At 34.6% G+C, this 26,472-nt stretch overlaps 1 protein-coding gene across 2 annotated transcripts in view; it reads left to right on the top strand.

Moving 5' to 3' along the window:
* TBC1D23 (TBC1 domain family member 23) overlaps positions 1–26,472 on the top strand; it is a 57,715-nt gene that overhangs the window by 23,708 nt on the left and 7,535 nt on the right. Inside the window, exons 5-15 of one of the 2 annotated variants that reach the window (XM_011222144.3) lie at positions 3,237–3,360; positions 6,420–6,544; positions 6,636–6,682; positions 7,619–7,722; positions 8,870–8,992; positions 10,355–10,447; positions 12,639–12,809; positions 15,001–15,043; positions 16,769–16,878; positions 22,544–22,683; positions 24,106–24,150. In XM_011222144.3, the coding sequence (XP_011220446.1) occupies positions 3,237–3,360; positions 6,420–6,544; positions 6,636–6,682; positions 7,619–7,722; positions 8,870–8,992; positions 10,355–10,447; positions 12,639–12,809; positions 15,001–15,043; positions 16,769–16,878; positions 22,544–22,683; positions 24,106–24,150 (1,125 nt within the window). The remainder of the gene's footprint in view (positions 1–3,236; positions 3,361–6,419; positions 6,545–6,635; positions 6,683–7,618; positions 7,723–8,869; positions 8,993–10,354; positions 10,448–12,638; positions 12,810–15,000; positions 15,044–16,768; positions 16,879–22,543; positions 22,684–24,105; positions 24,151–26,472) is intronic. The other variant, XM_002917079.4, reaches the window with a different exon arrangement.

Genomic DNA, 26,472 nt, shown 5'->3' on the forward strand with positions numbered 1-26,472 from the left:
GAGCTTCTCAATTGACTACAGTATGTAGCCAAAGTAGAGATCTGTTCTGGAGCTTAGTAGTTAAATGACTACCATTTTTTACTGCTTCCTGTAATACACATTATACTAAGTGCAGGTGCTTTGTTTTCTCATTTCAACAATGGCCACTAAAGGGTAGCTATCCCTGATTTACAACTACAAAAACTGAGGCAAGGAAAGAGAGAGATTAAAGACCTACTGAGGTTTACACTTCTGGTGTATGTTTGAGTCAAGATTTGAACTTAAGATTAGATGGACACCTGTGCTTTAACTAATGCAGTTCTTCACCCTAGTTGCTTGTTAGAATCAGCTGAACAACTTTTTCTTTAATAGTTCAAGATATTATTTACATATACAATGCGTCGTTTAGTGTGTACGATTCATTGGTTTTTAGTATAGTCACAGAGTTGTGCCACCATAACCACAGTAGTTTTTAGAACATTTTCATCACTCCAAAAAGGAATCCTGTCCCCATTAGTAGTCAGCTCTCCATTTTCCCCCAACTAGTGGTTCCCTAGGCAACCACTAATCTTTCTGTCTCTGGATTTGCGTGCATTACATGCATGCACCACGTTTTATTTACTTACTCAGCAGTTAATGGACATTTGGATTATTTTCACTTTTTGGCTCTTATGAATAATGCTGCTGTGAACTTTTGTGTACAAGTTTTTGTGTGGACATGTATTTCATTTCTCTTGGTAATGTACGGAGAAGTGGAATTGCTGAATTATATGGTGACTGTATGTTCAGCCGTTCGAGGAATTGCCAGTCTTTTCCACAACTGTATCATTTTACATTCCCACCAGTAGTGAATGAAGATCCCAGTTTTTCCACATCCTGTCAACATTTAAAAAAAATTATTGTAGCCTAACTAATGAGTGTGAATTGCTATCTCTTTATTGTTCTGCTTTGCATTTCCCTGACAGTGATGTTTAGCACCTTTCATGCACTTATTGGCAGTTTGTATATCTTCTTTCGGGAGATGTCTGTCTGTTTAGCCGAAGAATGTTTAAAATATGTGGGTCCTTGAAGTTTCAACTATGAATAGACGAGATAGAGCCTAGGCATATTTTTTAAAAACTCCCCAGGTGTTCTCATGAAGCAGCGTAGAGAACCTCTGTGCTACCTTGAAGCCATGGTGCTTCATGTAAGTAAAACAGACCCAGAGATGGCAAGAGACAGGCCTATTATGGTCACTGTAGAGCTGAGATTGGAATTTATATTTGTGAGTCATACTGAGTCTCTCAACTGCTTATATTTTAGCTTATATATTTACCACCATTCAGTGTAACAGAGCTAGTGATAGCAAGGAACATGGTGTTCAACTTTTTCTCTAAAGGATATTGGTGGTGGTAGGTAGTAGTAGTGGGGGAGAGGAATTTACATTGAACTGTGTAACACAGTGTCTTGTTAGGTTCCTCCAGTTACTTTCTATGAATTTCACCTGTAATATAGCACTCCAGCGAGTGTCAGTGTTAATGCCCCTGGATAGAACACAGCCCCACAAAATGCTGCTAGAACTCCATTGTGATGTATCTTCTTATTACAGAGTTAAAAGTTGGGTAGAATCCTATCAAGCGCAGTGCCTTGCAGTAATAGTATACAGCTATTAAATGAATAGATGCCGTTGTAATGGCTGACTCCCTGAGAGGTCCTGTTAGGGACACAAACTAGGCAATTGTTTCTACATTTTTATGTCCCTGCACAACTTACTGTTTGTTTCTGTGTTTTGCCTTAGCAGTCAGTTGCCTTGCATTTATAGAATGGGGAGAATATTCAGACAAAGGAGGAGGTAGTCTTGCCATTTTGAATCCAGTTCTGTCTCTGGGCATCTGAATTAACAACCTAGGGCTTTCTCTACAAAACTTCCCTGTCACTTAACCTTATCAAAAAATGGTAGATAGAGGTTCGTACCAAATCCTGGCATTCATCTCAGATCTTGGTTTTGTAGAAATTATTTTTCAGTATTCCCACTTAAATAGCATTTGACAGCATTCTTTATCCTTATGTCAAAATTGTGACATTCATTTCTCTTTTTTTTTTTATAGATTTTATTTATTTATTTATTTGACACAGAGAGAGACAGCCAGCGAGAGAGGGAACACAAGCAGGGGGAGTGGGAGAAGAAGAAGCAGGCTCCCAGCGGAGGAGCCTGATGTGGGGCTCGATCCCAGGACCCTGGGATCACGCCCTGAGCTGAAGGCAGACGCTTAACGACTGACCCACCCAGGCACCCCGATCATTAGCTTTTTCACATGAAGGCTTTTACTTTATTTCAACTTCTTTACAATTTGTTTTTTTAGAGATGTATCCATACCAAAATACCGCTTGTTGAAATAACAAATTATATATAGTGAAGTGTGGCATGATAGTTTAATACAGTTTCTGTGTAGAGGTCTTAGCTGTCTTCTTAGCTATGTGACCTTGGGTGAGCTACTTGCCCACAACTCAGTTTTCTCATCTGTAAAATGAGGGAAAAAATAGTAACTATTTCATAGGGTTGCTTGTAAAGATAAAATTAGATAACTTTGTAGAGTGCCTGTTATAGTGTCTGGCACATGATATTTTCTCAGTAAATACTGACTTTTATTGAGATGGCCTGTACTTTGAGCTGTTTACATTTTTATTGATTCATTGAGACACAAGGGAAGAAGGAAAGAACTAGTACACTTGCTCCATAAAGTGTCTTGTACCTCTTGGAGTTCATTCTGAGCACTAGTTCCCAGGCTACTTCAACAGCTTCTAAGGCTCTGGTCCAGTATTTTGTTCATCTGTTAAAGGACATCCCTACTTGAGTATGTTAACTGTGGAGCTAACCTGAAGCCTTTCTAGGAGTTTCCTCTTATTTGGTAGGGAAAAAGAGAGCTGGACTTCTTTGGAACTCTATAGATATCCTTTTGGGATCCAGAACTTGTCAATAACCTAAATGGTCCTGCTGTTTTCAGTGGTCCCTGCAGTCCTTTCGTTTGAGTGCTACCTGGGTTTACCTGGAGAGAATCTCCCTAGAGTTGGCTGTAGACCTGCTGTTTTCTACAAACTTTCTGTCAGACAGGTGTAGTAGGTGTTGTGAACCTGGTTGTATCAGATAGGCTTGTTATGAATGCTGTGGTGTTCAGGTGTTTTGTGGTGGGGGGAGGTAGGTATTGCAGGGGGACTGGTTACTAATATGACCATTTCTGACCCATTAATGCAAAAACCTTGCTTCTCTTGTCTTTTAGGGATTGTTCTCTGAAGGGAAGACCATTTCATCTTTTCCGATTACTCATCCAATACCATGAGCCTGAGCTTTGTTCTTTTCTTGATACAAAGAAAATTACTCCAGACTCCTATGCACTCAACTGGGTAATAAAGTGAAAGTAGGAACACTTAATGAAAAATAGCTTTCTATAAAACTTTAGTTAGGTTTTTTCTTTTCCCAAGGAAGAGAAAGAAAAGTACTAAATTATAGACCATTACTACTTAAACCAAAGGAATAAAATTTTTGGCACTTCAAAAATTGGTTTTTTAGCTCTTGACTATGTTCACATTATTTAAAATGAAGTTTAGACATTTGTTGTTTTACATATATCTCACAAATATTACATATGTATGTGCTATATATATAATATATGTGAGATATCTGTATACAATATGTGCAAATATATGCATGTAATATGTGTAAATACGTGATATGTATCGGTTCACTTTAAAACTTTGATTAAATTGTTGTGGTGTGTATAAGAATTGATATTTAATCATAAGGAAAACATCTTAAGATTGTCAAATGATCAGTAGAAAAGAATATAAAGTACATCTCAGCTCTGTTATTCTATATTTATATTTTCAGTGGGAAGTTTTATTATTCCAGGTCAGTGGTTTTCACACCTTTTGGTGTCAGGACCTCTTATACTCAGTATCTATTGAGGATCCATAGTTTATATGGATTATGTTGGTTAGAAATTGAAACTAAGAATTTAAAGTAATAATTCATTTAGAAGCCTATTTTTCTAATGCGCAGCCCAATTCATTTAAATAGCTTATTTTTCTAATGCAAAATAACTGTATTTTCCAAAAGAAAATTAGAGAATAGTGACATTGTTTTATATTTTTGTGAATCTATTTGGCTAGATCACAGATAGGTAGATTCTCATATCTGCTTCTTTATTCAGTCTGTTTTGATACTACAGTTCATGTAGCCTTTGGGAAAGTACTGTTCATTTGTGAGAGAATGAGTATGAAAAAGGCAATTAAAGTTTACATATCATTACGAAAATAGCTTTGACCTCATGGACTCCCCTGTAAATACTCTTGGGGACTTCTAGGGCTCCTTAGACTATGCTTTGAGAACTTCTCTTCTAGATTAACTTGAAGATTTTTCTAAAACAGTGATTGGGTGCTAGAAGAATGTATATTCAGAAATTAAACATTTTCCTTGATCATGTCTTAACCGAAATTTTCTTCAGAAAGGATTCCTTTCTGCCACTTATTAACTATGTGATTTAAGACACTTAGCCACTGAGCATCAATTTCTTTATCTGTAAAATGGGAATAATAATAATAATACCTATCTCAGAGGGTGATGGGATAAGTAAACAATCAAGAAATGGTACTTAGAGAATTCTAATTGGTTTCAGCTCTGGCATATTAAATCTCAAACTGGAGTAGCCTACTTTTTAGTTCTCAGCCACAGTCTTGTCACTTTGAATCAAAATAATAAAATACCTGTAAAATTATACTTATCTCTCTCTTTTTTTTTTTTTTTAAGAGAGAGTTAGTGGGCTTGTGTGTGCAAGCAGGGGCAGGAAAGGCAGAGGGACAAGGAGAGAATCTTAAGCAGGCTCTGTGCCCAGTGTGGAGCCCGATGTGGGGCTGGCTCAATCTCACAATCCTTAGATCATGACTTGAGCCTAAATCAAGAGTCAGACACTGAACTGACTAACCCACCTAGGAGCCCCTACCTGTAAAATTATGGTTTCTCTGAGATACATATGTTGCCATTCAATGTACTTATTTGTGTTAAAGTAAAAAACTATTTCTTTTAAGCATTCTGATATCTAATAGAGGTCTCTCCTGTCACTTCTGCCATTTCTGTTGCCAGATCTCTGATTCAGTCCTCAGTGCTGGTAGCAGATTTTAACTAAGTACTAAAACAACTGTTCTGTCTTCAGTGCCCCAAATAGTTTGTTCTTGCTACTAGTATCTTGTCTATGGAATGGAGTCTTTTTTTTTTTTTTTTAATCATGAGATGAAACAGTTAAAACTAATTCCTAAACCTTGAGAACCTGTAACTGTGAGCAATGCAGTCATAGTTGTAGTTTGGCTACATGAGTTTAATGATGACCATATATTGTGATTCTGTTTGTATTTACATCTTTGGTATTTGTAATAGTATTCTTATTTGTAATAGTAATTTTTAAAACAATAAAAAACATTAGTAGGGTTATATACTTTAAAAACTTTGTGGTCAAGTGTAACGGCAGTTAGCTGGCTGTGGAATATCGGGTCATTTTTCTAGTGCAAATACCACCACTCACCATCTCTGTGAGCTTGGGAAGATTATTTAATACCAGTCTATTTCCTCACCTATAAACTGGGGAGAAAAATGTCAACTTTGAAGACCTGTTATGAGAATATTTAAAATAAGTGATAGCTAATAAAGGATATGTGACAGTAGTTTAGTATTGAAATGTGCACTAACGTATATGTTCCCATTAGCCATTAAAAATGTTTTAAATTTAAACCTCTAGATGGAATTGTTTCTGTATCTAATGAAAATTGAATACTTTAAAAATATCACTGCGTTTATGCAATTTAAAACACAGGCTCTAGAGAAACTTAAACAACTCTTTTATTTGAAATAGAGAACCATAGAGCTCCTGCAACATTGAGGGATATAAATTTGTCTCATCTATTTCAAATGATGGACAAGTAAGCTTTGGCAGCAGTTCACCATTATACTGTCATTAAAACTTTTCTCTGTGTTCTTAAATTACCATGTTTGATCCTTACGGTTACCTTATAAGTACCATAATAATTATACTAATTACCCTTTTAGTGGTAGTTATGCTAGTTATTATGCTATGGCAGATAAGTGCTAGTTACTTTAGATACTCTAGGTTAATTCTCTCTCTCTTCCCAACAATGGTAGAAGAAGGGTAGCAGTATTCCTTTTTTTTTTTCTTTTAAGAAGTAGAAATGGAACTTTAGACGTTAAGTAATGTGCCTTAAGTCACACAGCTGATAAGTGGCTTCATTGTGCCTTGAATCCATGTATTCTGCCTTTGCATTACATGCAGTTAAAATTAAGCTACACATCAGGTGCAGATAATTTGATGTAATGTTACTTACACATATGCTTTCATACTTTTAAAAGAACAGGTCATTTCTAGTGGTTTATGTCTCATTTCATTTCCTGATTACAGCTTGGAAGCCTTTTTGCATGTTACTGTTCCATTGAAGTCACTCAGGCAATATGGGATGGATATCTACAACAAGCAGATCCATTTTTTATTTATTTCTTAATGTTAATAATCCTTGTTAATGCAAAGTAAGTATCAAGTTGCTTAGATTTTTTGCCTTTGTATTCTCAGGATGCTCTGTTAATATTTAACTCAAATTCATGTGTTTCTCTTTTACAGAGAAGTTATTTTAGCACAGGAGTCAGACAGCAAAGAAGAAGCTATCCGTAAGTATCACTTACTGTAGAGAAAATATTTCAAGTCACTTTATTTTCTAAAACTCATGTTCTTCATCTATAAATTTAAGAGATTAGTCTACAGAACTCTGAGGTTTCATTCAACTCAGACACACACTGCAGGTGCAAACCTTAAGGACTGTTTTCCTTCAGTTTTGCCATCCTCCTTCATTTCTTCCATGTTTTTTCGCTCTTTCAATTCCTTTTCATATACTGTTACTTTGGTGTCATTGTTCATATCACATTCCCTTCTCTCTCTCCCCTCTTCCCTTCCTTCTTCCTTAATTTACCTTTGAGTACTGAGATTTCATAATTATTTCCATAGTGGAAATTTGGTTCTTTTGGGTTCTCCCCATTCTAGCACTCACACAGATTAAGTTACTTCCTCTCTATATTGCCTGCCACTTTGTACTTTTTGTGTTATAGTGTTTATCTTGGTACATTATAATGATTTATTTTTACATTTCTCACACAAAACAGAGTTCCTTAGATCAGGAACTATTTTCTTAGTCATTTTTTGTTTCCAGGGGCCCTGGCACTTAGCATGTGTTTGTTAAATAAATCACAGTACTGCCATCAAGGCTAATGAATTTGATTTGATTACCTGAGCCGATCTTTCACTAACAGCAGAATTGCATTAATAGTTTTAGCTCTTTGGGGGAGATCTGCTTCTCCTCATTTTTGGGGGGGGGCAGCAAAGCAAGGTTTATTGAGCAATACCAAAGTCATAGTACAAAGCTCCCAAGGAGGGAGGGGACCCAAGAGGGTTGCCCTCTTCTCAAACAGTTTCAAAGCATCGCTGTTAAGATTCCATTTATGTAGTTTTTATTATGTTGAAGATAGTCTGTCTTTGATGCGTAAATAATGTTCATGATTGTATTCATCACAATTTTTTAAATGTTCTCGTTATCTGTAATCCTTTTTCAGAGTTCTTGGAAAATACTCCATCCAGTTTGAATCTAGAAGATATAGAAGATCTTTTCTCTCTGGCTCAGTATTACTGCAGTAAAACACCAGCTTCTTTTAGGAAGGTAGAAGACAAGAAATTACCAGCTTCAGTATTTCACATTTTGTACATTGTTTTATTGTTTATGTTGTGTCCACTTTAGTTAAAATACTCTAGATTGTCACTCTTTTCTTTTTATGTGTTGCAGTTTTGTGTGATTTTTCACCGTAAATACTCTCCGTAGTAGAGGAACAAATTTAAAAAGATAGTATACAGATACGCTAGGAATTATTTCATTTCTACTCTGATTATTGGTTACTTTTGATCATGAGAAAATTGAGATATTTCTTAAGTTAGTGCTTTCTTTAAAAGTTTCAAAAATCTGATGGAGGATGTATAATTATGCCTCCTTTATCTGGAGTTCAGCTTTGTGCAGTTTTAATGATGCAGAGCTGTCTCATGAACGAAAAAGGGTCCCCTGAGCTGCATAGAGACTTAGAACCTTTCTTAGGTGCTTTCAAGCGAAGGGACACCAGATTAGAAACATGAGTTCTGTGAGCTCCTAGAAAGTAAAACTCCAAGATGCAAAAAGTTAATAGTGGAGGAGGCACAGAAGTACCATTTATAAAGTAAATGGGTTCATCTGTGACCTCAGGTGCTTGTGAGAGCATTATAGTCTTTTATTTCTTTTTTTAGGCATTCTACAATAATGATTGCTATTTGGTTGTCATGTCACTGAAATATCAAGATGAGGTTAAATTATGTTCAGTGTAAGATGTTTCAGAAGGGAGACAAGAGAAACCTTTTAAAAATATTTCCCCTGAAACTAATTAATTAAAAAAGAGATTGGTTTCTAGGGACTCATTTTAGCTATCTTAATAATTGCCTTATGTAGACCATCTCAGTTCCTAACAATGTCAAAGAAGTCAGATGATGGGTAGTGGTTTAGGATGCTGGATGAAAAAGAAGTCATATTCTTTTCAGTCTTTTAAGAGGAACAGTTTTATTCTTCAGACATAGTAAATAATATGCACTAGCAGTTGCTAATTAAATGAGGCTGTAGATCAGTGTATAACATAATTTTTGCCTTATTTTTGTTTTTATTATATAATGTTAAAATGTGAAAAGTTGTAACCATTTTACCTTTCATCGTGGTTTATTAAGAATATTTTTTGGAAGAAAGATTAATTTTGTTTTTCTTTGTGATGTTTTAAAAATTTCTTTTCAAACAGGATAATCACCATCTATTTGGTAGTACTTTGTTGGGAATTAAGGATGATGATGCAGATCTGAGTCAGGCTCTTTGCCTGGCTATCTCGGTGTCAGAGATCCTTCAAGCAAATCAGCTTCAAGGGGTAAATAAAGAAAGCCCACAGTTTGTCAGAGGAATGTCCCTTTTAAATGCAGGGAACCGACATGTCCTCCTTGTTTGTCAGTTCCCACAAAATTAATTTCCTGCAACAATGTAGCTGTTTTGCTTTTTTTGAATGATTAGTGTGTTTAATCTATGTGCTCATTTTAAAACTGCCAGCTTGTGTGTTTGTCAATAATTATTCTTGATGATTATTTTTGTAAATTGCCAAATCTTTTTTTATATTTTAACAAAGCAACTCAGTATTGTATAAAGTACTTAAAAAGGTGAGTTTAGCATTTAATAGTTAAATTCTGGGTAATTATACAGCTAATTGAATTACATGGCCTAATGCCATAGAGCATATAACAAAGGAGAATTGAGGATATACCATAATTTTCTGTCTACTGCTATCTTCATAAAAAGTCTAATGAGCCAGTTTTTTTCAGTATATGTTCTTTATTGCTAGTAGTGCGACAGTTAACCATGGGTATGTGTATTTGGAAGGTTGGGTATATTTCCAAGATGGAAGGAAGAAAAATGGGCATGGAAAGACAGGAGTTTTATAATAGATCTTTTTAAAACAAACATTTCTCATGTTTTTCTTGTTAGAACTAGTATTTTTTTTTAAGATTTTATTTATTTATTTGAGAGAGAGGGAGAGGGAGCACAAGCGGGGGAGGGACAGAGGGAGAATCAGACTCCCCCCGCTGAGCAAGGAGCCTGATGTGGAGCCCAGTCTCAGAACCCCAAGATCTTGACCTGTACTGAAGGCAGACGCTTAACTGACTGAGCCACCCAGGTGCTCCTTATTAGAACTAGTATTAAAAAACAAATGAAGACCTGTAATCCAGTTTAAAGATCCTCTTGAGAATTTCTTCAGTTCAAACTAGCATTGTGGAGCTTCCTCTCATCCCCAAGATGTTTAGTTCTTACGTGAATTGAATTGCGAGCAACTTGTGCACCTATTTGCAGAAATAGTAACTGTATCTGGATCTGTGTTTATAACTATGTAGTTTTTAAATATATATTTAACATGAGACACATGAAAATTTTAAATTCTAATACAGTTTTATAGCCCAAACTGATATTCTCCTGCTACATATTTTAGGACTTTCTAGTCAAGAACAGTATATATAAAGTGTTTCAACTGCTGAAAATGAATATAGTTATTTGAAATCTTGAGATTTTCTTGGTCTCTTCTAATTGGGTCCTCGTAATTTTGTGAGAGCCGTGTTTAGTTGTTGTTGTTGTTTTTTTTTTTAATAAATCTGTTCCCTCTCCTTTGGCTAATTGTAACATTATATTGTGTAAAATGTGACCCTCATGGCAAATTCCAGTATGTCAAATGTTGTTTTCCTCTTAGGAAGGAGTCCGGTTCTTTGTGGTGGATTGCCGTCCTGCGGAACAGTATAATGCTGGGCATTTATCAACTGCTTTCCACTTAGATTCAGATCTGGTTAGTATAAATGCTAGTTAAAATTTTTTATAAAGTAAGAGAATAAATGGGTTTTTTTTCTTTAGTTCATAAATAAATATACATGTACCAGACTGGGGACATTTTCTTTCTGCTTAAGGAGGGGTCTCTGAACTTAAAATAGGTTTCCTTTTCACCAGGACACTCTTTGGGTATGATAAAGGATAGATGCAAACAGTTAACTGTGGCTTACTATTGCCTACCATTGTTATGTCAGTAAATTCTAAACTACTTACTGTGAGTTGTCTGATGTAGCACTTAGCATAGTGCCTTGCATCTAGTAAGTACTCTATAAATATAAGCTCTTATTATAATTAGGTAATTGTTTTAAAACTTTTTAGTATAAGCTTTTTTTTTCCATCATGATCACTTATGCATATAATAAACTAATATTTAGTAAGTAGTATCTGGCATATCAGTGCTTACTTGTTAAAATTGCTATCCAAGAGTCACTTTAATTAAAAGAGTAGATGTGAAGTAAATAATGAAATATTGTCAGAAATATTTAGAGTGGGATAGACATCATTTAAACCATTTTGGGTTATAGGAGCCTCAGGGATGGGGAAGACAAAGGTAATCCTTTTTGCTGACTATGCAGTCTGCCCTTCTTCCCATCTCATCTGAAAAAGGTGATGCTGAGGCCTGAAAAGGTGACAGTGAGAGGTTTAGGTGGTGTTGAGAGGAAGCTTAATGGAAAATAGAGATAGAACAACTTGGACGGTTTTGGGTGCTTTAAGTAAGGAAGGTGATCAAACTTGTTTGCATCCTGAAAGTGAACCCTGAGCCTTTCTCATCCTTGATTTGCCTAGGAGGGGTTAGATGGTTCTTCTTTTATGCTTATTTAAAAATTTGCTCAAGTGATTCATGAATATTTGATTTCTTTCTTCAAAAACTCAAAAGAATATCTCCATAGTTAATTATTACCAACTTGTTTAATCTTCCAGACCTTTTAATGTGTATTTATATATTTCTTATTTACTTTATTCACTTAACCGTTCACTTGCTTTTTCAGCAAACTGTTTCTTAGAGATTTTTCCACTTAAGTACATTCTTTTTTTTTAATATCCCCACATTTTATCTATATATTTATTTATTTATCTTTAAGTAAGTTCTACGGCCAACATGGAGCTCAAACTCATGACCCCACGATCAAGAGTTATACCCTAAGTACATTGTTTTTAATGACTATATTGTGAACCATGGTACAGATATACCGTAATTGATTGCCCAGTTGATGTACATTTGGGTTATTTTCAGTTTTCTTGTAGTAAACAACGCTGCAGTTAGAGCCTTATACATGTTTTTGAACTTGCACAAATATTTCTGTAAAATAGGCTTCTAAAAGAACCGTTGGTTTGAGGGGTGTGAGTATGTAACACATTACTAGAAATGCCTTATCACCGTTTAAAGAGACTGAACCAGCTTACACTTTATAGCTGTAGATGTGAATAATTTTCATACCATTGCATTGTAAAATATTACCAATTATTTTTTATTTTACAAGAATGATGGGTGAAAAACTGGTAATTGTAAGTGATATTGAGCATCTGTTCATTGTATTTTGTTTTACAAATTGCTTTTCTTTGGTTTATCCATTTTTCTGTTGGATTTTCACTGTGCTTTTTATGTAGCCCTATTAAACAGTTTTAACAGATTTTTGTAGTTATTGGCATATCTTTCATTGAGGGAAAGAAATTAACATTTTTCATCCTTTTATCTCTAGTACCTAAAGTAGTGCTGATAAAAAATGGCTTCTATTTCTGACTGTCTTCTAAGAAATATATCATTTGCCATATAAGTGGAAACTAAAAAAATATACCATGTTTTAATGTATTGTTTTTAGTTACGGACCCTTCCACTCAGTGTTAAACTTTTCTTGTCATGATACCTAATGACATCATAGCTCGTTTAAAAAACAACAAAAAACATTTTTCTCTTAGAATATTTCTTTGCATATTTAATCTTTCTGTGAATCTTCAACTTTTGTTCTAGTGTATTATAGGTACATTTATATACATTTCTCTTATCCCAGGAATTTTATTTATAAGAGCCTTTATTCCTTTGTTCTTATGGTAGCTATTTAAATTTTTTTTCCCTGGGAGAATATTTCAAATTTGGAAATGTATGTCAGATACCATTTTGCCACATTTTTAGTTTTTAAAAAATTGTCTAGATGCTCCAGAATCCATCTGAGTTCGCACAGTCAGTAAAATCTTTGCTGGAAGCACAAAAGCAGTCCATTGAGTCCGGCTCCATCGCTGGTGGGGAGCACCTCTGTTTTATGGGCAGCGGTAGAGAGGAAGAAGACATGTACATGAACATGGTCCTGGCACACTTTTTACAGGTATGCTGACAAATTATTTCAGTTTTCCTTGGTTATTGCTATCACCTTTAAGAAGTTCTTAGAGGTAATTTTGTACTGTTATCTACGTTGTCAAATTTATACGTAGGTTTTCTTTACAGCTTATAGGTTTTGTGTCTTGCCAAGAAAGCATTTCTCGAGATATTTCTTACATGCTGATGTGATTTATTTTTTATGTTTAGATCTTAAACCATGTGGAAATTATTTTTATATAATTGAGATAGGAATAAAAAAATTTTTTTTCTCAGATAGCTACCCAGTTGTGCTGTCAATTTGAAATACACCTTTTTAATACACTGAATTCCTCAGTGCATCAGAATCTATTTCTGGATTATTCTGTTGTGTTGCTCTTTATGTTTGTTCGTTCCCTAGTACTTCCTATAGTAACTACATAATTAATTTTAGTATCTTTACTTCGAAATAGAATATAAGTGTATATTTATTCATTACACTTAGCCACCTTTCCTTTTTGTATTCGAATGTTGTCTTCAAGACAGCTAATTTGTATTAGTGATTTTATGTAACCTGTTCCTCTATCTTCTCTACAAAGCTTCACTCAGTGGTGGCTCTTTCTTTATAAAAATAGTTGTTTACTAGGTATTCTTTGATAGTTTGTACATTAAAGTCTTCATTTTATATGACCCTGAACTATGGAATCAGGAACACCATAGGCATGGTGTTGCACTAGCCACTCAATTTGGATCCTTTTCTGTTCATGTTGTATTTTACTGGGAATTTGATTTGAGAAAATAAGTCTAAAGGAAAGAATTCTTGAAAGACAAAATCAGAGAAGGAACAAGGTATTTGGGGGTAGGGAGTTTAAGATTATTTTATACCTTATTAAAGGAGAGATTTTTAGAAATTTACACAAAAACAAAAATAGTGACTCAGACTCATTAATGAATTTAATTGGCCTATTTAAAAAATACTCTGGTATAAACTATATATTGTAAGGCCTGTCACATGGCAAGAATTTGAAATACTGTGAACTTCTTTTTCATAACTCAAGTTCTTGGTGAGGTTTTAGAAATTTTTTCCCTAACTTTTATCATGGAAAATTTTAAACAAATACAAAAGTAGGTAGAATTGAACCCTGAAAACTCTTTATAATGACATAACCACATTATCATTATTAAACTTTATTATAAAAAAATCTAACTATTTTCAGGTTTCCCTGATTTTCCCAGACCCAAAACAAGATGTTGCATTTGGTTGACATCTTTTAAGTCTCTTTTAGTTTATAGTATCCCTTTCCTAATTTTTTCCTTGCAAATTAGTTGGAAAAACTGGTTACTTTGTCTTATAGAGAGTTTCCCACGTTCTAGATTTTGCTGATTGCATTCACTTGGTGTTGTTTATCAGGTTCTGTCCCTGGTATTTCCTCTAAATTGGTAATTAGATCTAGAGACTTGGTGGGGGACAGGAAGCCCTGGGTGTTGTGAGCTTTCATCAGGAAGTACATATTGCCCAGATGGATCTCTCTCTCTCTGTCTCTCATCTGATTTATTTGAGAGAGAGAGCACAAGCAGGGGGAAGAGCAGAGAGAGAGCGCGAGAAGCAGACTCCCCGCTGAGCGGGGAGCCTGCCGTGTGGGGCTCTATCCCAGGACCCTGGGATCATGACCTGAGCAGAAGGCAGACGCTTAACTAACTCAGCCACCCAGATGCCCTGATATCTCTCTTCTTTATATCTCATTCTTTCTTTGCCATTGTTTATTAGATCTATTAATTTTTATAATAGTTTGTAAAATGGTAACATTCTGTTATTTCTTATTCATAATTAGCTCTAATATTTGTTTTTATATTTCTTTTTTATGAAGGACACAACATATTTTGAAAGCTTTTAAAAACCACTCTAATTATATCCAAAAGTATAATTTAACTGGTTTTGGCTTGACTCTTTATTATATTATTGGAGCTATAATACTAATAAAATCATAGTCTTGTTAGTAGCTATGAAGTTGTCCCCTTCTTTCCACACAAACACCAGGCCTTACAATATACAAGGTAAATATATGTATATCTTTTTGTCAGCTTCCAAAATGTCAAAGAAAAGAAAAGGTCCAGAAATCTAATGTATAACTTTATATTACATTTGTCAATGTTTATAGAACAATGAGAGGTTTTAATTAAATTACATTTTGGAATAATTTAAATTCTGTTTTTTGTTACAGAAAAACAAAGAATATGTGAGCATTGCCAGTGGAGGATTTATGGGTAACGTTTTAATTTATTAATTGCTTTGCCTCTACTTTTCAGAGGAAATTATATCACCAGACCTGATTTGGAGTGACCAAATTAGTTAATGGATAAACTCCCTCTTCAGTCATTCTATATTTTCAGAAAAGGCAGGGCAAGCAGGACATATAGATAACAAACATAATAGACAATTGAAATGAGCAAATATTTGATGGAGGATTATTTTAGTAGACACGTTTAATGAGCTTATATTTGTAAAAAGTCGTTTTATGAAGATGCATGAAAAACTGAGTACAAGATTTGTTTTTATGGAGTAGGTGGAATAGATAGGACTGGGAAACAAGGGTAGGAGAAATACTTTTCATACTCTTTCCTTTTTTGTTATGTTTTTATTTTATTTTTGAGCTACTTGAAAGTATTAGCTGCTAAAAAAATGTGGGATGGAATGGAATAAAACAGATAAGCTGATGTTTTCAAATCTTCAAACTAATATTTGGTAATCAAGGGTAGTAAAATAATTGCCAAAATCTCTGCAGGCAGAGATTTGAGAATTTATGAAGGATTAGGTCAGGGTAAAAAGATTAAAAAGAGCCTGTCTTTTTTACACATGATGTTATTAAGGGTACAAACTTGTGACTAGTAGATAAATAAGTCCTGGTGTACTGTAAGTATAGTGAACATAGATAACAATATTTTATTATAATAGTCAAACTTGCGAAGAGACTAAATCTTAATTATTGCCACCATAAAAAAGAAACGGTAATTATGTGATGTGATAGAGGTACTGTTGCTGAATTGGAAATCATATTTCAGTATGTAAACCAAACATGTCATATGCCTTAAATTTATACAGTGTTATAGGTCAAATATATTTCAATTAAGAAATGGTAAAATTAAATTAATATTTGTTGAGTAGTAGAATCATGAGTTTGAATCATGGGAGTCTCATAAAGATTAAGTTCTGATTTAATATAATCTTGTGTTATAACTTAGAATTTTTGATAGATTAGGATCCATTTCCTCTTGGTCTCTGTTGATATTAGCAAGGATTATGATGATTTCCTACATATCATGGCCTGATAACTAACAACCTTTGGGGCTCATACCCAGAGAGATCTACAAAAGGGGTTATTTTAGTAAGTAGTATTAAGCCTTAAGCCCCAGTGGGATTTATTAGGAATTTTGACAGCATGATACAGAACTTGGTTATTAAGCTTATTATCAAAAGTATCTGAAGAACAGTCTTTTATAGTCTAGGTTTTAGAAGCTTTTTTCTAATTATGGATTATTTCTTTTTCAAGAATAATCTTCTAGAGCAGTTAATACCTTCTTTACTATGGGAAAGATTAATTAGATGTGTGTGGTAAAACAAAAGCCACCATAGGTTTTCTTTTCATCTTTTATGTCATAAAAATGTTGCTGAGATTGTCTCATAATACTTCAAAGATTCCCTTTCAAAGAGGAAAAAAACCAAGCCTATATATAGTTATTGTTGTCTTTAAGGTCAGTTATGGAAAATTGTAGTTGTACATAGAGTTTTAGAAGAAGGAGAAGAGGAAGGCTTTCTGTAGCTTACAGTCCTTCATTCCTTTAGAGAGGTACAGAAAAAAATAACAGTAATCATCTTCGGATACTCTTTTCATTCAGCTATGACATGTTTATTACATTTCTCTGGTAACAAATCTTTCCAAAGGGGGTTGGTATGTGAGCTGTTGTTGTTTTTTCCTTCTTGCTTATCTTAAGCGCTGCAGCAGCACCTGGCAGACATTAATGTGGATGGACCAGAAAATGGATATGGCCATTGGATTGCTAGTACCTCAGGCTCAAGGAGCAGTATCAATTCTTCTGTTGATGTAAGTGTATGTGTCAATACGTCACCAGATTTGGATAAATGCCCAGAAAAGGTGACTGTTAAACCCTCACCATAACAGAAATGGAGTCAGAATATTTCAAACACTATAGTGAGGAGTCATATTATTGCAAGGTTAATGTAATGATGGAACAGGCCTGCACATCTATACTAGCCAGGAGTTCTGGAGAGCCACCTGCTGAATTCAGATTTCTCCCTATCCAGCTGCAGTTTGGTATCATCTAGTGACAATTTTTTGCTTCAGCTTAAATATCAATGGAGATAATACTGAGCCCTATGACTAGCTGGGTTTCCCAAGTGATCTGGTTCTAGGAATCTCCCAATTAGTATGAACCAAAAGAATAGTGAGACTTGTGATCACATTTCCTGCAGACCATGTCTGTACCTCTCCCCACCGCAAATTTACATGATTATAACTTCAGTCCACCCATATTTGAGAATGGGCTGGGCAGAAGAAGACAGGAGCTGATTGTCAATCCCATTATATTTGATTTTTAGTTATAGAGCTGTATGTTACTACTGCAGGGTTTTACCATAGTGGGTAAATTTACTTTTCACTTTCCTGTGCTCCTTCGGAAATATTTGGACAATAAGTCTTTTGTGCTCTTTCAAAAATATTTTACGTCAGTTGAATTAGGTGTCATTAAGTCATTTTCTTAACAAGTAGTAGTTCACACCTACCTAATGATCATTCTTTAAAACAGAAATAGAAGGAAACTGCAATACAGATCATGGTTATTACTAGCTTAGGTTTACCAGTCTACTTACCTTGATGTTCGGGTTTTATCTCCACAATTTATATTCTTCATGATCTCCAGCAGGATCTTTTCAGCTCTGGTTTCTCCACCTGGGCAATTGAGATTATAATAACAGAACTTTCTTCATGGTGATGTGAGGATTAAATGTGCAAGTGTATGTATACTGTTGTACGTGTCACATATTTAATAGCAGTTATTACAAAATTATAACTCACTGGATGATTAATTACTGTTTATCTTCAGCCATATAAGTCAGATCATATTATTGTCAAATTATCAGGAGATAAACCTCTGAAATTTGTTTTCAACTTAATCTTCTAGGTATCTAAGAGCTCTTCATGTGAGGGGTGTCTGGGTGGCTCAATAGTTAGGCATCTGCCTTTGGCTTGGGTCATGATCCCACGGTCCTGGGATTGAGCCCCATATTGGGCTCTCTGCTCTGTGAGCCTGTTTCTCCCTCTCAATATGCCTGCTGCCCCCCTGCTGTGCTCTCTGTCAAATAAATAAATAAAATCTTTAAAAAAAAAAAACTTCATGTGAGATCACCATTTATTTAATAAACATTTGCTGTTTTTATTTTGAATGACTAAGTAGTATTCCACTGTATGGATATATTATAATTTATTCAGTTAGTCCCAATTTTTGAATATTTATATTGCTTTTAGTTGTTTTGTGTTATAAACACTACTATAATTAATTTTTGTAGTAATATATTTACATATGCTGTGATTATTTAGCGCTAGGAGAATAACTTGATCAAAAGATTGCATATCAAAGCATTATCTCAATGGGGAAAAGCTGGAAGCCTTTCCCTTAAGATCAGGAACACGACAAGGATGCCCACTCTCGCCACTATTATAACATAGTACTAGAAGTCCTTGCAACAGCAATCAGAAGACAAAAAGGGATCAAAGGTATCCAAATCGGCAAAGAAGAAGTCAAACTGTCTCTCTTTGCAGATGACATGATACTCTATATGGAAAACCCAAAGGAATCCACTCCCAAACTATTAGAAGTTATAGAACAATTCAGTAAGGTGGCAGGATACAAAATCAATGCCCAGAAATCAGTTGCATTTCTATACACGAATAACGAGACTGAAGAAAGAGAAATTAGGGAATCCATCCCATTTACAATAACACCAAAAACCATACGTTACCTTGGAATTAACTTAACCAGAGACGTAAAGGACCTATATCCTAGAAACTATAGATCACTTTTGAAAGATATTGAGGAAGACATAAAAAGATGGAAAAATATTCCATGCTCATGGATTGGAAGAATTAACATAGTTAAAATGTCCATACTACCCAGAGCAATCTACACTTTCAATGCTATCCCGATCAAAATACCGAGGACATTTTTCAAAGAACTGGAACAAATAGTCCTTAAATTTGTATGGAACCAGAAAAGGCCCCGAATCTCCAAGGAACTGTTGAAAAGGAAAAACAAAGCTGGGGGCATCACAATGCCGGATTTCGAGCTGTACTACAAAGCTGTGATCACAAAGACAGCATGGTACTGGCACAAAAACAGACACATCGACCAATGGAACAGAATAGAGAACCCAGAAATGGACCCTCGGCTCTTTGGGCAACTAATCTTTGATAAAGCAGGAAAAAACATCCGGTGGAAAAAAGACAGTCTCTTCAATAAATGGTGCTGGGAAAATTGGACAGCTACATGCAAAAGAATGAAACTTGACCACTCTCTCACACCATACACAAAAATAAACTCCAAATGGATGAAAGACCTCAATGTGAGACAGGAATCCATCAAAATTCTAGAGGAGAACATAGGCAACAACTTCTATGACATCGGCCAGAGCAACCTTTTTCACGACACATCTCCAAAGGCAAGAGAAATAAAAGATAAAATGAACTTATGGGACTTTATCAGGATAAAGAGCTTCTGCACAGCCAAGGAAACAGTCAAAAAAACTAAGAGACAGCCCACGGAATGGGAGAATATATTTGCAAAGGACACCACAGATAAAGGACTGGTATCCAAGATCTACAAAGAACTTCTCAAACTCAATACACGAGAAACAAATAAACAAATCATAAAATGGGCAGAAGATATGAACAGACACTTTTCCAATGAAGACATACAAATGGCTAACAGACACATGAAAAAATGTTCAAAATCATTAGCCATCAGGGAAATTCAAATCAAAACCACACTGAGATACCACCTTACGCCAGTTAGAATGGCAAAGATAGACAAGGCAAGAAACAACAATTGTTGGAGAGGATGTGGAGAAAGGGGATCCCTCCTACATTGTTGGTGGGAATGCAAGTTGGTACAGCCACTCTGGAAAACAGTGTGGAGGTCCCTTAAAAAGTTAAAAATTGAACTACCCTATGACCCAGCCATTGCACTACTGGGTGTTTACCCCAAAGATACAGACGTAGTAAAGAGAAGGGCCATATGCACCCCAATGTTCATAGCTGCATTGTCCACAATAGCCAAATCATGGAAGGAGCCGAGATGCCCTTCAACAGATGACTGGATTAAGAAGCTGTGGTCCATATATACAATGGAATATTACTCAGCTATCAGAAAGAACGAATTCTCAACATTTGCTGCAACATGGACGGCACTGGAGGAGATAATGCTAAGTGAAATAAGTCAAGCAGAGAAAGACAATTATCATATGATTTCTCTCATCTATGGAACATAAGAACTAGGAGGATCGGTAGGGGAAGAAAGGGATAAAGAAAAGGGGGGTAATCAGAAGGGGGAATGAAACATGAGAGACTATGGACTATGAGAAACAAACTGAAGACTTCAGAGGGGAGGGGGTGGGGGAATGGGATAGACTGGTGATGGGTAGTAAGGAGGGCACGTATTGCATGGTGCACTGGGTGTTATACGCAACTAAATGAAGCATCGAACTTTACATCGGAATCCGGGGATGTACTGTATGGTGATTAACATAATATAATAAAAAATCATTAAAAAAATATAAATAAATAAAAATTAAAATTAAAAAAAAATCTTAAAAAAAGTAAAAAAAAAGATTGCATATCAGAATTCTTAGAATTCTACAGTATCATCAAACTGGCCTTTAAAAAACATTTTTTTTGAAGATTTTATCTACTTATTTGAGAGAGAGTGAGCACTAGCACAAGTGGGGGGAGGGGCAGAGGGAGAGGGAGATGCAGACTCCCCGCTGAGCAGGGAGCCCAATTCGGGGCTGGATCCCAGGACCCCGAGATCACAACCTGAGCTGAAGGCAAACACTTAACTGACTAAGGCATTATTCTAAAAAAACATTATTCTAATTTATATTGCCACCCACAGTGTTGGATAGTAATTCTGTTCAAGTTCCTATCTTCAGATTTGAAAAATAATGAGTGAGGCCTTTAAAGAAACTGTCTTAAAGATGTGTTACATATTATATTAAAAAGTACCAAAGTATTTAATTTCCATATTAATTTAATTTGGTTTCAAATTTGGATATGGAAATAGAAATATGGTTTTGTGTTATTTAATAACTTATTTCTCTTTAAAAATGACACATGTTCATTTTAGCAACATATGTAAGTGTAAAAAATATAAAGAAAAATAACTGCTATTCATATTTTCATATTTTGAAATATTTCCTTCAAATATATTATATATATGTATACACACACACACACACACACACACACACACACACACACACATATATAAAATTTAGAGAAGGATGGGAAGGGCAGAGAAGAGGGAGAAACAGGCTCCTTGCTCAGCAGGGAGCCTGATGACTCAGGGCTCATCCCAGGACGCTGGGATCATGACCTGAGCTGAAGGCAGACACGTAACAGACTCTGCCGCTCAGGCATCCCACCACCAGAATCTTATGTTATGCTATATGTTAACTAACTGTAATTAAAACAAAAATTTAAAAAAAAAACATAAAGTGCTTATTTAAAAGCATTTCTTTTTTTTTAAATCTTTATAATTTTCCATCTAATAATACCTGAATCCTAGGGCACTTTCTAATTATTTCCTTCTCTTAAGTTCTAAAGAGGAATTAATGGGCAAAAGAAGGGCACACTTTTAAACTTCTGACACCTCTTGCCAACTTGCCCTTTAGGGAATATGGAGCAATTTCGTGAAACAGTTTAAGAATTATACTCACACCTGTTACATTAGGTACATAAAAATAATTTTTCTTGAGAAATTAAAAGCCTAAGTGAAAATATTTAAACAGCAAAAATTTATGAGGAATAAATGTTTAAAAATTTGGCCACATGAACGATATTCTGATACTTTTGATTATTTTTATGGAGTAATTGAAGTTAAGAAAAGGTCAATAACTTTATTTCTTATCAAATAAAGAAGGTAGTTTCAGACTTTATACATTTATATATGCAACAGATAGCCTCATTTTTCATTTCTAATTCCCATCCCTAAAATGGTTTTACCTAGTGTATCAGTCTGTTAGGGCTGTCATAACAAAATACAACCAAGTAGTTGGCTTAAACAACAAAAGTTTATTTTCTTAGAGTTTGGAGGCTGCAGGTTTGGGATCAAAGGGTTGGTAGGTTTGATTACTCCTCAGGCCTCTTTTTGGGTTGCACATGATATATGCGTTCTTGTCTGTCTGCACGCACGTGGCTTTTTTTCTATGTGTGTGTATCCCTGATGTCTCCCCCTCTTCCTATAAGGACTCTAGTCATATTGAATTAAGGCCCACCTGTGTGACCTCATTTACCCTTAATTTACTCATTAAAGCCCTATCTCTGCATACAGTCATTTTCTGAGGTGTACTAGAAGAATGAACTTTAAAATGTGGACACAATTCAGTCCATAACATCTAGATAACCTTTAGCAGTAGTGTGTCTCCTAATCATTAGGAGAGCAGTTAATTTATCAGTAAGTTCTTTTTTTTGCCCCCAGGGTGAATCTTCTAATGGCTCAAATGATAGAGGAATGAAATCACTAGTAAATAAAATGACTGTTGCTTTGAAGACGAAATCTGTTAATGTCAGAGAAAAAGTTATCAGTTTTATTGAGAATACATCAACTCCTGTGGACCGGTGAGTTGCTTATATGGTATGAGTTTATGATGGGTAACTAAAGAAACGTGTCTTACTGTAAATGCTAGTTGAATTGAATGTGTTCTAGAAAAATCATAAAGTCCATTTTTTAATTAGATAATTTCAGTTTTCATCATAATTGCAGAGATGTCCTTTATTGCTATAAAATTTGTAAAGATTTCTTTCTTCTGCTCAGAATAAAACTCAAATAATGGTACTGCCTCTTTATGTGGTTCATTAAAAAAATACTAAGATGCTATTATATATATTACACTTCATATGGTAGCGGTTTCCCACATGTCAAATGGATGGGAACTGTCTATTAAATGCAGTAATCACAAAGCAGAAACCTCCTCTTCTCCTCTAGGAATTTATAACCTAGAAAATTTGATCATGCTAAATAAAGCAAAAACCCATTTTCTTTCTTTTTTTTTAATTAATTATTTTTTAAGTAATCTCTACACCCAACATGGGGTTCAGACTCAACAGCCCCAATGTCAAGAGTCGGATGCTTCACCAACTGAACCATCCAAGCACCCCAGAAACCCATTTTCTGAAGTTTAAGAGTTTAGCTCTTCATAATTGTGTTCACCGAATCTAAGTGACCCCTTTTCCCATGAATTACAAATAAAGGGTTTAGCTAACAAATGATAGGTTTAGGAATTGTGTTAATAATGTTTCTTACTGGAACTGTAGAGTCCACAGTGTTTTTTCCTCCACATAGTAGTCTTGTTGATCTTTCTTGTTCCTGCAGTTTGAAGCTAACCTAATAATTCCAACACAGAATTTGTTGCTAAGCAAGCCTGATCTTAAAAGTGCATTATTTCATTTCACTCTCATGTCTTCCTTACAGTATTCTGGGAAAGTTGAAATATTTGACTTTAAGGATTGAATGTCAGAAATTTATTATTTGTCACTTTTTAATTATAGCACATATTCATACAAAAGTACATTTTTCCCTTGTTTAGTAAATAAGAGAATAGGTTATTTTCACAAATCTAAAAAAAATTCTGCCTGTCTAAAATGGTCCACTGATAAATAATACTGAAGTGTTTTATCAAGCCTGAGAGTCTTTTTTGCTCATTAAAATTGTTCTTAAAAACCTATAATTTTTTTACTTTAAAGTTAGTGGATTCTGAACTAGAGTACTATTGCTAAATTTTGTAGCATGAACGTTTAAAATTTTATTAAAATTTTATTTTAAAATGAACTAGTGATAACTGTAACTTGAAAAGACTGTTGTGTTTGTTTAAAAAAATCTGTCAAAACTAGCTTTTCTTCATTTTTCTTTGTACTTGGGATGATCAAAACATTATAGTGCACACTCAGGGTTAGAAAAAGTGATTATACTATATTTTTGTTTTAAAGCCTTTGTGTTTTTAATAATCATTTTGTTCTGTCCTCTGCCTCAATTTGCCATAGAATGTCTTTCAATCTTCCTTGGCCAGACAGAGCATGTACAGAGCGGTAAGCCAATGAGTAGAGCAGCTTTCTGGGACCATCCTTTTCCTTTTTAGCATGCCTCATGCTCTCTATAAGCCTCACATTGTCTCAGCTAAAATTTCATGCAGCTGTTTGAAATGCTAAACCTTTCTTATTCTGCTTTTAGAAGTGTGTGATACTGATTAAGCTGTATTTCTTTTTCGCTTGATCATTTTAATTGTTTTTCCTTGCATGCTTCTTTAAATGTCCGATTCCTCAGATAAAAATCAAGTACATTCAAATCCAAGAACTTCATAAAACCTTCAGGTTTTATTCTGAAAGAAAGGAAAGTGAAGCAAAGAAAATACTTAGTCTCAGAGTTGGCAGGGTGGTAGCTTTGGAGATCATTTGCTTCTATCTCCTGCCCTAACACTAGAGAGTATTACTGAGAGAAGGCACACACGTCATGGTTCAAAATTGTTAATTCAAGTATGTTATGTAATTTTACAATCTTTTTAAAAAGATTTTTCTTAATTAGATGTACATATTTAGGTTGGTGAATAAACAAATATAAATCAGTTCCAAAGAACCACAGTTCTTTGGTTTTCCATGAAAGAAATTAGGTCATGGGGGACATGTTAATGTATAATCCATCTCTTCTCTGCCCCAGTAAGATGGGGTACTTGTCATTAGATTCTGTAAGTCTAAAGTTTAAAAATCTACTGGATCTTCAATTAGGATACACAGAAGAACTTTACTAACTTAATACTTCTATATGGCTTTACAGGTTTTATATGCACAGAATTTTTCTGCAGTTTAGAGTATCAATTACAGCAATATCTATGGACATTTTAAAAGAAATTCTAGTTTTATTTTAAGATTTATTTATTTATTTTAGAGAGAGCGTGTGAGTGAGGGGGAGGGGGGAGAGGGAAAGAGAATCCTCAAGCAGATTCCCCACTGAGCGCAGAGTCCAACCCAGGCTCGATCCCAGGACCCTGAGACCATGGCCTGAGTTGAAATCAAGAGTTGGCGGCCCAACTGACTGAGCCACCCAGGCACCCCTCTAGTTGTATTTTAAATATAAGTTAAGCTTTGGAATAATGGAGTTTACTTTTTTTTGCTCATTTCAGTGTTTTCAGTGACTAGAAGTAGCATTTTTAAAAGCAGTAGCTTACCCCTAACTTATTGGTAAGAGTTTTTATTTACTGTGACTGTTCCTGCACAGTGCCAATTATAGAGCTTCTATTACAATTTTATCTGAGACTATTTTAAAGGTAGTTCCTTCTTTTAAAATTATAATCTATTTGTGAATCATCTTTCTACCTTCTCTTGTTATAGGACCATTGAATTAGTCTAATTTTAACTCCCCAAGTTTTCTCCAAAATTCTGAAGTTTTTAAAAATTTGAATTATCTTCTTTGGTCTATAGGCAAATATCTATTTTGAAAATAGAATTTAGTGAAAACTTAGAAAGAACCGGGTTTCTTTCTGAGCACGGTAAATAAATTAAAAGCTGGTAAAACTATGTTATAGCTGTTTTTGTTATTACTTCAGCTAAAAAAGTATAAATATACTGCTTTTTAAAAAGAGTCCAGCCATTGAATTTCATTAATTTTTAGCCAGTATTTTAAGAACTATTTCAGTAATCTTTAGAAATCTTGTTTATAAAAAGTGCATGCATTGTATTATAAATCTAGATCAATAATGAATAGCTTTAAATATATATATATTTTTAAATTTTAAGTAGGCTGCACTCCCAGGGTGGGGCCTAAACTCACAAACCTGAGAACCAGTCACATCTACCAACTGAGCCAGCCAGGCTCCCCCCCCCGCTTTTTTTTTAATTTTCGCTTTATTTATATTTGCCTTCTGGTTCAAGCATCTACTGTAAACATCTTTGTTTCTATGTTATGTCTGTTTAATTATGCTTTACTATCAGGAGAAAACCAATAATCTCATACAATTTTATCATCTAGGCACTGAAGTATTTTCAGACAAAGCTATATTATCTTTGTCTTTTATAAGAAAACTCAGTCTGAGTTTCATAGGTGCTTGAATTATTTATTTCATTTTCTCTCTAATGAGTATAATTTGATAATTTATTGGGTAATTTTATATTAGGTATTAAGTTTTAACATAAAATCAAATGACTTTATTATTTAATTTAAACTTTATACTATATTTGATTAATTTATAATTCCCAAAGAATGTTATACATTCAGCTCTCAATTGATTTTTCTAGTGAGGTTTCTGTTGAGGAATGTTGTTTTGGGAGAAGTAAAGATTTAAGCCTATTTCAGCAAAATTGGGTCATAAGATTTTTATTGATGATATGTATTAAGAAATTATTTAAAATACAGATTTG

Source organism: Ailuropoda melanoleuca, chromosome 1 (genome assembly GCF_002007445.2).
Source record: "Ailuropoda melanoleuca isolate Jingjing chromosome 1, ASM200744v2, whole genome shotgun sequence".
Lineage (NCBI taxonomy): Eukaryota > Metazoa > Chordata > Mammalia > Carnivora > Ursidae > Ailuropoda > Ailuropoda melanoleuca.